This window comes from Limulus polyphemus, unplaced genomic scaffold, assembly GCF_000517525.1.
Source record: "Limulus polyphemus unplaced genomic scaffold, Limulus_polyphemus-2.1.2 Scaffold1342, whole genome shotgun sequence".
Lineage (NCBI taxonomy): Eukaryota > Metazoa > Arthropoda > Merostomata > Xiphosura > Limulidae > Limulus > Limulus polyphemus.
In genome coordinates this window covers 46,821-59,977 of record NW_013666952.1, presented here as the reverse complement: position 1 = coordinate 59,977, position 13,157 = coordinate 46,821, and the positions used below count along the sequence as shown (strand labels likewise).

Below are 13,157 nucleotides of genomic sequence, written 5' to 3'. Positions count from 1 at the left end.
CATTCACTGCAATCTTTACTTAGAACAACAGTGTTAGCGATATTTAAACAGTTGTTAACAATAAACGCGGCATTATGAAAACAAGTACAAATGGATTACATTGAACGGTGAATTTATAAGCGAATAATTATGGTTCATTTAATTATAGACCAGAGATACACTATTTATGTTTTGCTAACAATGCACATGGTTTCCATTCTTGCAGGTTTTTATAATATTTTTTCTTGATGAGCAGAGACTTATAGCCTGTACTACATATTAATATAATTATATGATTCTGTAATGTAGCCAGATTCTATCTATTCAACCCTGTCTAGGCTGTTGTGAATTTCTCATAAGTAAGAACCAATTTCATTAACCAGCCTTCCTCTTTCAATTAAACTAAATATACGAAACATTTTCCTATGCTCTCTCCATTTCACAGTATAACGCAATAATATTCGTAATTTTATGTTCTGTGTTTAAATAATTTTTAAGAAAGTGAGTATTTTTTGTTTGTGAAACAACGTGATTATAGAAATCGAGTACGCTATATTAAGACGGTCTTGGAACCTCACCACGTCGTTACAGTTCATGTCGTCATGTCCCGTCATATTTTATCTGACGACCGTGCATGTTTACAATAACCCTGCAGTGTAGTTTCCATTGCAAAAGAATTCGTCGTAAAGCTTTCACGTCCAAAATACACCATTTTCCCCTGCAGGATTTTCATAATTCATCTAGTGTATGAGGATGATGGTTTCCCGATGCCCGTTTCAACAGCCCGATCACACAGAAATCAATAGGCACTGCGTCCGGCTACTTGATCAGTATGTTTTCTTATAGAATAGCATAAATGCTCATTTCATTTTCCAGCTGTATGAGATGTGTAAACAGATATGTACACTTTTCCATATGGAGGTCACTCCTGCCTGTTTTTCTTGGGGCACATGTATGGTTTTTGTCACTAACCTTTGCGTTAATGGATTCTCATCTGTTTTAAGATGTAGAATTTTACTTACCACGGCTGGAATATGACTTGTTACAGGTTTCTTTCTGGATGATCCTTATGCCTCATGTTGATCCCCATTCCTTTGTTTTCAATGTCATTAAGTACATTAAGTCTCGGAAATTCTACATACCCAATTTGAACACATCTTTAGGATCTGAATGTATGAATATTTTACATCGGAAAGGGCTGTTACACACCCTCCCTAAAAGCGATCAACCTTCGTTGGCATCACAATACCTACGAAACGCCAAACAATGTCAAAATGTATTCTGGTACAATGGCGTTCCACCACGACCTTATATCGGCTGTAGTTGTCCCGTGATTTGTTGATTTGCGTATTCAAATTAATTTTAATATAACGATTCAATAAATACATGTATATGTATAAAAGAGAAAAAAACATTTGTGTGTATAAATTTTTACCACATTCTATGGACTTTAATCATTGTTCAAATTTAAGATTAAGTCTTCCACATCATGTTTGGGTCTTGTTTTCTGATGAAATAAAACAAAAAGTGTATAATGTTGTTTTGTCCAATGCCTATAAAGTAGTATCTACTGAGTTTATTTATTTCAGCAGTTATTGATACTTGCAACGTAAAATTAGCTCTATATTTTGTTTCTCAATTTTGACAGAGTGTTTGCTTTTTGTTTACGTATAATACTTCACAATGGGCTATCTGCGCTGTGCCTACGATGAGAATAGAACCCTGAATTTTAGTGTTATAAACCCTCAAACTCACTGCTGAGTGACCGAGAGTTTTTCATTTTTAAGAGTGTAATTTTCAGTGCATTAAACCCGACATTTCAAGGTGGTAAAATAGAAGCAGTTTATCAGTAAAAGAAAAAGATAAAAAGATAAATACTTAGCATTAGTTTATAATTACAGTTGTTTTATTAGATCACTGCTTTTACATCTTTTCTCATTAACCTGACTCTAAAGTTGTACACACAGAATAAAATTTGATTAAAAAGTTAGGGAGGGTCTGTTGATACGTACTTTTGATGTTATTTAAAGACACAACCTTCACCATTGACCTAAGGGATCATATTTAATCGGTAGATCATTGTCTGACTTTATAACTTTTAACAACATGTGTGTAATAAAACCCAAAAGATAATTTTAGTTTTTATTTCATTACAAGTTACAGTTTTTACATTAAGGAAGAATATTTTTAAAACAGCTACGACGTTTCGATCATTGGTGCGATTGTTCTCAAGTACACAATGATCACATTAGTGAAGAAACGTCGTTCCTATTTTAAAAATATTCTTCATTACTGTAAAAGCTATAAGTTGCAATTAAAATAATACTCATAATCAGTAAGTAACCTCAAAACGAAACTATTAATATTAGTTTTTGTTTGGCAACTGTAGAATTTAGATTGATAATCCTCTGACACTCTCATACTTTCAAGATTCCAGATTTTTACTTCCAAGTGATCGTATTTTTAAGCAATATAGTGATTTACATAAAAATATTTGTCCTTTAAGATAAAGTATAGTATCTATCAAACATAAAAACCAGTATGAGCAGATATGGGTTGATTAATTAATGTATTTAGTTGTAGCTTTAACTTGTAGTGGTAGCAACGTACCAGCACTTAACCCATCAATCATATCATTAAAAAAAATATTTTATATATTTTGGATAAAAGTGTTCCCGAAAATATGGTTAATATTAATTATTTATGAAAATTCTGCACAAAACTTCCGTCTTTTATCAGCTTAATGTTGTCTTTTTAATAACTTAGTTACATTTGCCAATGGGTGTGTATGACAAACAGTATTTCCGCCTCTACACTTGCTTGTGTGAACTTCACAAAGCTCGTTAGGTGACGCTGTACAAGTTCAGAGGAGTCTTTTCTTCCTTATCTTAATTCATAGGTTATTTTTCTCATATGTCCCAGGTTGTTTGTTTAAAACCCAAAGTATTTTTATACACAGGGAGACAAAAGAATCAACTCTTAAATATTTCCAGAGATCACTATCAACTTTAGAATGCGTAGGAGATTTCAGAAGAAATATTTAATAAAAGTGGATTTCAAACTACAAATAATGCGAGCCTTTGGAAGACTAATTTTTTAAGGAAGTTATCCAATACATATGCTGGTTTTTTAATTACACTGATTATAAAAAAAAACTCCGTTAAAAGAAAGTCTTACTAAAGAATATCAAACACACTTTCGTTTTTTTTTCTTTTAACAATTCAAGATTGCTTCAGAAGCTAAAAACAATAACAACATGTAAGCATGTTAATGTTCTTTATTATTTTTTGAGGTTTTCTGGGTTAATTATAAAACTAATAAGTATTATAACTCAGAAGAAAAAATAAGTACAGTTACATTACACATTTTGACCGGTATTTGAAAATTATTGGGGACATTCCACTACTTTACCCTTTTAAGTAAACTTTGTAAACTCTAGAAGTGACTATATTATTGCACCCAGACAGTAAACAAACAAAATATTGTTGAGAACATAATACGAAGAAAATGTCTACTCATAATTGCATAAATTAAATTAATTAGAAAATAGTTTATAAAACGTTTTTGTACAGATTGAGAAGTAAAATAAAAGAAGTATGAAAAGTTCCTAAATACCTTTATAAAAAGTATTACATACTACCACCCATAACAGACCTTTTTTATGTAAGTGCGCGCTATCTCTTGGTTAATTGTAACAATGGATAAGACGCCAGCAGTTATTCTTATTATTATCAAATGTTTGGTCAAATGTATTAACATTGAAAGAATTTTTTTTTTCAACTTTTAGTGGTTTTGTATTTCTAGTTGTAAACTAAAAATGCTTTAAACTATTGAGTTTATCTAAATTTTATTTAACTATTTAGATTTTTTTACATTCACGTTTTCAAGGCTTTATAGAAACACAAGTGAATTTAAAAATATTAATTTTATAACTTAATATAATTTACAAAAACGAAAAAGTTAATTACAACGACAATTACTTAGTTCACTTAATTTTGTATTGATTATAACACTTATGGTTCCACTTTCTTTTTTTTTTGGTCTGAGTACGTGTGATTCCACGTACTTAAGTCAGGGGCAACGGGTCTTCAGCTGACAAACTTCCAAAGAAAGAATGTATTAATGAGCAGATTATCGGTGGAAATACTTAATTATTCCTTCTTTAATACACTCCTGGGAAAATAAATCAGCGAAGATTTTTGACTTTGGTACTCACGTATATCGTTCTCGTCCGATAGGAAAACAAGTTACTTAACAGATTACTTTACATTACCTTTGTACCCACTTAGTATTTTTATTAGTTTTTTTAATCTACTCACAACTTAAAGTTAGGCTCACTTAAACATACGTTAGCTTAATTATAGTCACTTAAGAGAACTACTCTGAAGTTGGACATGATAAAAAAGAAAGAAAAAGGTAAATACGCTCGCAATAGAGCACGAGGAGAAAATAACTAGATTGATGACTATAATTTGCCCAGACTTACTGTTCCGAAAGAAACTTCCAGTATCCTGAACAAAACTGATATTTATGTCCAATCTAACTGTCTGACATCTCTGAAAACCGGTTGCAGTTTCTCAAAATATCACCGGGGTTATAAATTACAAGATCTCTCAGCAATCTCGTGATGTAAGACTGTACATCACGTCGACAGGGGGTAATTCTTCCCATTTGAACATGAGCAGGTTCAACGTAAAGCCTATTGGTTCCTGTGTCGTTACATTATATTCCAACATCACATATGGCAAGTTTGCATCCCAGTCAGTCTTATCAGGTGTAACAAACTTTGTAAGCACTTGCTTGTTAGTTTGTTACTACCTGTTTTGTCAAACAATCAGACCGTGGATGATAAGGCGAAGTACAAGTATTCATTACACGTAATACTTGATACAACTCAGCTATTGAAGTTAGCTCCCTGCTCATTGTGGATTTCTTCCAGTACTTTGAATCATGTTGTCCAGTTCTTGGTTAACACATCCACAACGGCTTGCATTAGCGCATCAATCAATGGACATGCTTCGTCCCACTTTGTGAGGCTTGGCATGACCAGGTAGTTAGGGCGCTGGACTCGCAATCTGAGGGTCGCGAGTTCGAATGCCCGTCCCAACAAACATACTCGCCCTTTCAGGCGTGGAGGCGTTATCATGTGACGGTCAATCCCACTATTCGTTGGTAAAAGAGTAGCCCAGGAGTTGGCGGTGGGTGGTAATGACTAGCTACCTTCCATCTAGCATTTCACTGCTAAATTAGGGACCGCTAGCACAGATAGCCCTTATGTAGCTTTGCGAAAAATTCATACCAAACCCACTTTGCGAAGTGTCTGATGGCGACGAGTATGTAGTGACGACCTCTCGCAGTCTCTGGGAGTGGGTAAGCGATATCCAGGACTTTCCTTTGCAGAGTAGACCCAGTAATTTTCTTTTGGAGTTTAACCTCTCTTGACTGTTTTTTTTTTCCTCTGGGTGGCACACACCATACATCACTCACTCCAACACTGAATATTTTGACTCACTAGTGGCCAGAAGAACCACTGTTGAATGTTAGTACAAGTGTGACCTCCACTTTTTGTGCTGTACAAAGTCCAGAGTATTTCTTACCGCATAGCTTTGGGGACTATTAGTTGTGGCACCGTCTGAGCACCACACCAAATGGGTTGATAACAAAAGTACAGCATACCTTTTTGTTATTGTAACTGCTCGTACAAGTGTTACGGGTTATATGAATCCATGATGAGCTCTTCTATTACTGCTGATAGGGCTTGATTTCGCTGGACAGCAAGAAGCATCCATGCTAGGTCATGGTCCTTCAGTTGTTCACCCAGAGGATAAACGTCCTACAATACAAGTAGTGACGATAATGTTTTACTAAGGCAACCACTGCTAGCAGCTCTTTTTTTTACTCTACATATCTGCATTTGGGAACCATGAATATATGACTAGGATACACATTCTAATCCATCCTGCAATTGTGATAACATTGCTACAGAGAAACTCAAAGTCCTGACAGGGATAGACTAGCATTGGAGGACACACTTATGTAAGTTTTAGAGATTGGAATGCCTGATTACATTCCTTGATCCATTCAAAGTGTGCCACCACTTTCGCGAGAGCCGACAATGGTGCAGCTATCTTCGAGAAGTTGGTCACAAATCGTTGGCAATATGATGACAAACCAAAGAAACTGAAAAGTGTTTGCTTTATGATGGGTTGAGGCCAATATTTTATTACAGCTATCTTAGCTGGGTTTAAAGGCACTCATTGTCTCTACACAATGTGGCTGAGAAACTTCACTTTTTTTCACATAAGCGAACATTTACCTGGCTTAATTTTCAAACCTGCTTTTCGTATGCACTGGATATCATCTTCCTGTTCTCAGACGTGGATTCAAACGTTCAGCCAAACACCAAGACTCTCCCGTTGCAATTCCTTGAGTGTAAGCTCCATCAGTTGCTTGAAAGTAGCTGGTGCATTATATTGTTGTTAATCCCTTTGATAAAACTTTATTATGGTTGTGCTATATTTTCACTCTGCTTTCCCTTCTTATCCATCTACTTTATTTAGGTTGTACTTATTTGTATCAGTAATGGACTCATACTAGTGTAAACATAGTAAATTGCTGCTTATTATTATAATAAATAACACATAGATTTAGAACTATGTTTTGTTTCCTACTGAAGCATATTATTTTATTCCTTCATCTTTCTCACATCTCCCAGCCTTTCTTCTCTTGTCGTTGAATTCCCATCTTGTATATTCCTTTCTCAAACTTATACTGCAACAGGTTCCATTTCTTTCTGAATTTGTACACATTTCTCTTATACCGGATTACAATGTCTTATAACCGTAAGAGGTTCCGTAATCTCCACACTGGCTGAACAAGAAAGGTAACAACTCATCCGATAATTTTCTAATAAGTTAAAGTGCTGTAATTCCCTAGTCATTTAGATAATGACCAAAAGCCAACCTATTTCTCATCTCTCTCAACTCCATATGATGTTCCTTACACCTAACTCCATAACATATACAGACCAAATGGCATAACGCATAAGCTTTCTGACTTATCTCTGAGCCAATGGTGGAGGCAGCTTGTTCGACCAATGGGAAACTTCTAAAGCAACCAACCACTTGTCTGTTTGTGGTAAAGGAAAGGTGACAATGCAAGATACTGTGTTTACCCATTGAAATACTATCCAGAATCTTGACATATCTTCCTTCTTTCTGACAAACACTACTGGAAATTACCAAACACTTTTGCACTCACGATCTCCCTTGTGCCCCAATTAATTCAATGGGGTGATTGCTTTATCAGACACATGTCACCTGTATATATGGTGTTGAGTCATCATTGTTCGACCCAATTAGCATTTGATACCAAAAATGCATTGCTATATTCACCCAACAACTCGTTGAGCTGTTTTTGCTGTATTGTATCTAGATTCTTAGCACAATTATCAACCAATAACCCCATATCTGCTTTTGTCCATAGTGTGACAGATGCAATCTTAACATTACCATCAGCATTGGTTACTTCCATTTTACTCACCATGGCTATAACCATTACAACATCTAACTGGATAGCTATTCGGCCATAGTTAGAAAGCAACACTGAGACTTCATCTCTTTACAACTGGATCACTACCCATGCTAATGCTTCTCTGGTTTGTGGACATAAAGGAACTTACTTTATATGTGGCTTCTACGAATGTAGTACACAACACTGACACACTAGACTCTGTTCGAACTAAACCATGGAACATCAATTTCACAGGTAAAATTTACTGACAGACCTCACAGCATGTCAATCCCAAGGATGTCAATTCCAGATTTTAGATCAGATATGGCTACTTTAATTCTGTGGAGAACATCTCCTAGACTTAGCCAAAGACCAACTTTCTCTAATGTCTAGTCTATTGCCATTTGTCGGAATGAAGTGGGTATTCACTGGTCATAGCAGTGATCTTACTTGGAGGGCTTGAACTCAACCTCTTGCCTTTGTACCATTATCAGCACATAGAAGCTCCACCCAGCCCTGACACAGCTGGGATGACCACTAAAATATTTGATTAAGCATGACAATAAGTTCCCCAGAACATTTGCTACAGTATCTTTTGTGGGTTGCTGGTTATCCTGGACTTGCTGACAGTTGAAATCGATAACTTTGCCTATTCTCTTGCTTGGAAAAGTGCTGATGTTGTGGATAGGTGGACATTTTGTTTTTTTAATTGGTTGGAAATGACGGCTCTGCCATCTTTACTGTGCTGCAAAGTATTGTTAAGTCTTTTACAAGTGCCCTATTAGCCCACAAGTGAAGATGTTCCATTCATTCCATCGTGACAACGTCTATGGCTATGGTACATATCCCAAAGGTAGACCTGGCGTTGTCATATACCCTTGTGATGGTATATACCATATGGGCAGAACTTGCTGCAATATATATCTTATGGGAGGACTTTGTTGCAGTATGTACCCCTGTGTAGCCCAGTTAATTCAATGGAGGCCAATATGGTTGCATTGCATTACCATTTTGTATAGGCAACTGGTTGATAACCCTCCAAATGGAGTTACCCACTCACAGTGGAAAGTTGCACCATCCACCAGTAGAATTGTAATTACAGCTGTCACAGTAAGCTTCTTCCTCTCCAAAAGTTGGTTTGAAGTGACCACTTCAAATCGTTTTTCAATGAACACTACTTTCATGAGAGTGATTATGTCCCTCATTCCCAGGCACTATTGTATAAAATCATTGGAAAGTATTTGAATGAACGTATTCACCAGGATGCCCTTCCGATCTGCCAATGCCAGGCATCTGGCACAGATCGTCCATGTAGATGGCCAGTCTCTTGAACTCAGCTCAATAGATCACCTGCTTATCCATTAGATCAAAATGGCAATAACGTTTGTACGCAACTGTTTTCTAGTCATTCTGCTTCCTCGTATCTAGGTGTTTTACAGCACTAAAGGCTAGACTATCAAAGTTCAAAATCAGATATTGCACATCTTGTTTCTGAGTGCATCTATTCCAGGTAGTGACCTATCTGAAACATTTTAAAAGCCAACAAGATCAGTTTCCAGGGATATCATCTGCTCAAGTAGTCTGGGTACACAAGACACAAGTAAATTTCTCTGAATAAGCAGTTGCAGCCTTACTGATGACCTTGATCTTTGCAGCATTGGAGAAACTCCTAAGTTCACGAAAGAACTTCCTCTAGACTCGAAATTTCTCCCATACAACTGTCTTTCTCCACCATTAAACTCTCCCTGTGAGTACTTCTACATCTAAAAAATGCCATTCTTTTTGTGATAAGAATTTCTCAAGAAATAAAGCAAGTCCTCTCAAGCCGAATGTTATATGTTACTGCAATATCCTCTCGGGCAGAATAGACATTATCTACTATACAGATCAAAGAAATACAGGAATAATGAAATATCAACGACTTCCTAGATTACGTTTTGTTATTAAACCTGCATACAAACTAAATAAAAGAAAAATATTAGAAATTCCCATATCACTGAAACAGGTAAAAACCGTTTGGTATATCTACATATCACAGTTATATAGTATGATTTCAATTTTTGGGATTGAAAGATAACTTGCAGGAGTATTGGAAAATAAAATTTTCACTTATTTACCTCAAATTAGTCGTTTTGCAAACCAATGCCACTATCTACTTTAGATTTGCTATATGGATACACAATGTAAGCTTTAGACAGAAGTAAGTAAAATTGTGTTTGTTTATAAGAGCAAATTCATATTGGACTATCTGCTGGGTCCACCACAGGAAATCGAAACCCATATTTTAGCATTGTAAGTCTGTAAACTTACTGCTATTCCAGTGGGGGACGTAAGACTATGTCACAATATTGTTCATCGATTTGAAGTTCGAAACTAACCTTATACTCTATACAAATGCTAAAAGTGAAATTACTAGCTACCTATTTTGAATATTGATTGATATAGACAATTATGACTCATTAATTAAGACCATCGTTTCATTTAGTTTACATTCTCTATTAAGTTTACATTAATCATGAAGTTCTATAAAAATCGTGGCTACATCAATGCTTATGTCCAAGAGCGGATTCACACTTTTTTGGCCACCTAGAAACAGTGGTGATTCCAGGATGCTGAATGTGGAGAGAGGCGAGGGTGTGGCAGACAGTCGGGTTTAGAGGAAAAGTGGAAGGAAATATATGTAAGATAAAGTAAGAAGCTGTAAAAAAGAATGATTACTTTTGCAGCAGGATGTTTTCATTAATAATACAAACATTTCTCTGTTGTACAAGGTTCTTTGTTGGTTTGGCGTATTGTTTTCATTGAGGTATCATACTGACTCTCCAAAGTAATTACATAATTGATTAACTTAACTCTTCTCAGTGAACATTTTACAATTTAAATATAACTCCATATAATAGCTTGTACAATTTCAAACATTGAAATATGAAATGCATTAATAAGTTATAAAACAGTTTCATTTAATGTTATAGGCATTTTCTTTAGCGGTTGTTGCGACCTAAAGTAACAATTTAGTTTTCTCTATAGACTTGGTGCTGAGTAACTGTGTAATATTCGTAATTCGTACTGTATAATTGATTGTAAATATAATAGGTCTAACCATATATTGGATAATATTTCATTGGGTGTGTTCCTCGAATACAGTTTCCTAGTAACTAAAGACAATGTGTTCTGGGGAATGTAGTTTTAGATAAAGTTTTTAGTGAACATTTTAGGAGAGACGGACCAATTTAAGGAGTGGCTGATGTCACATCCTATCAACCCACACCTAATCTTAGGCATTGTATCTACAGATCCTCCATCGCCCTGGTGGACCATTAGTCCCATATCGGCCGTTTTTTTGTGTGTGTGTGCATGTGTGTGCTAATATTAGGACTTGTCCCGACCTTCCTCGTTTCTCTCGCCGACTTTTGCTTGCTGCCAAATCAAACCTCCATGGTAAATATTATTATTATATATATATATTTTTTTTCCTTACTGGTTTTTCTATCAAAATGAAGCCAACCACGAAATGTTTAATCACGAGCAGGGTGAAGAGAAAATACTTTCTGAACACCTCCGGTTATGTATGGCCCTAAGTCTCCCTGACTTCCAAGAAATTATGAAGGCTTTGGATTGTCCGGAGTGCATTTTTAAGAGGCTCTACCTCACTCTTAGTATCCTGAAACACGAGTTTGAAGAGATGGCCATAACAATGCGCATATATTCCTCGTGATGAGCACTCTTTCATTAGAGTCACTACTCCTTTACGAATGTTATTCATATTAGACACACCATTGAAACATTCACCGACAGTGTCTTCCAATTTCAGTCCAAGTCCACCAATAACCCTTTTTACGAGTTTATATAACACTTCACCCTCAGTTGATGCTGTTGAAAAGAATCCATTGAATGCTTCTTTCGTTTTACCCTCCAAAACGTATCTCAGGCTGAATGCCACTTGCTCTATTTGGCTAACATCCGAGGTTTCATCCATGATTATTCCAAACTTTCTGCTCATAAGCACATCGTAGATGATCCACTCCACAAGGAGATTGAATACAATTCTAATATTTCGTTTTAGGTTGATGGCGATATCCACTGAGCATGTGCCTTAAGTTAACTTTGTAATTTTTCTTTGAGCCACGGGAGATCCTTGCACCTGAGGTGCAACAATTCCAGGAAATTGCCTCTATTAATATTGGACATTTAATCAATGTTTGCTTTGTCTTTCTCATGTCCTCTTATTGCAATATTTTGTTGCACAGTAGAGATCAGGCACTCAATTATTATATGTATATACTTGCAATTGCGAGGATCTGCTATTTATGAGCCACATCCAAATGATGCAAAACAGAAGTCTGGTGTTTTGCATTGATCTTCAAACTGACACACTTCGCCATTGCCTTCTTGTGATTATTGCTTCTCGAATGTTTTCTGAGTCTGTGACTCTTTTTACAATTATCAAACATGAATTTGATATCCCCCATAAACATCCTGCAGGGAAAGCACACACATAATGACGTTTCCCCACATCAAAGCTAATCCGGGGACATGTTTTATACCATTAGGGATTGAAATCCCTGTAAGAGGTTTCTCTCCTGAATTTCTTTAGATTATACTCGTTTAGAATTGGTTGCTTAGGTGTATTCGAGGAGGTGCTTGACGACAGGTTGGGAGAAGAGTCTTTCATTGACTCTTGTGCCACAGCTGAAAGAGGTTTATAACTTTCGTCATCATCATCAGAGCTCGAATCAACGTCAGACATTACAATGAACGAATAATTTACAATGTCATCCTCTGCATGCGAAATATTGGAAACAGACTGATCTGTGGTTGAGACTGATACGACAGCGGAGTGATGACAGTCTCAGACACAACAAGCTGTGTTTCCTGGATAATATTTTCCATAGCAAAGTCTGAATCACACACACTGCGCTTAGCATCGGCAATCTCCTCTAATACTATTTATGGATGAACTATTTCTTCTGGTGGACTATTTTGTGTGGAAGGATTCATAGAAATACTGTTACTGGAAACGTTTGCTCCTTCCTCGGCAGGTTCCAGATTTCGACGTTTCGCACTCCCATTGAAGAAGCCAATGATTTGTGATGGATTTGCACCGATTACTACAGTGAATTTGACTTTCTTGCCTTTGTGAATTTTTTTCACCTGATTGTCAATTTCCTTCCCGCACTCTTCACACGTAACACTTTGGCGGTATTGTCGTTTGTGCAACTTTTTGGGATCAGACCAGGACAACATTTTTGCGAAACCCAAGGATCTGAAATTAAAAAGCGTGGCTGTTAGTATCCTGATAGTGAATGTATGCAAAGTGAAATTCATTTGGACACAATAGGCGACATGCATACTAATCATCAATGTGTGTATCGTTAAATATCACTAGATCCATTACGCAAGCATTTTATGAATTTCGCAAAATTTCATCAACAATCAATTATATAATGATAATTATAATGAAATCATAATTTCTGTGCAAAATGAGACTTAATAGTTTTGAAAGAGGAATAAATGTTAAATTCAAGATCAAATATTTCCATCAGTTTTACCATTAAGTTTAATTTCTCCACCTACACTGGTATGGAACTATGCAGGATTCTTGAAAATGAAACTACTGTTTTCCTATTTTGCCCGAATCTAAGGGAACAATTTGTTCGCCCGATTCG

General features: G+C 36.0%; 1 protein-coding gene across 1 annotated transcript in view; it reads right to left on the bottom strand.

The window, feature by feature from the left end:
• Window positions 1-11,467, bottom strand: part of LOC106463177 — a 40,925-nt gene extending 29,458 nt beyond the window's left edge. Inside the window, exons 1-2 of the mRNA XM_013923173.1 lie at window positions 11,138-11,467; window positions 8,544-8,705 (exon numbers count right to left, since the gene is read on the bottom strand). Of these exons, the coding sequence (XP_013778627.1) occupies window positions 8,544-8,705; window positions 11,138-11,467 (492 nt within the window). The remainder of the gene's footprint in view (window positions 1-8,543; window positions 8,706-11,137) is intronic.
• Window positions 11,468-13,157: the final 1,690 nt, after the last annotated feature.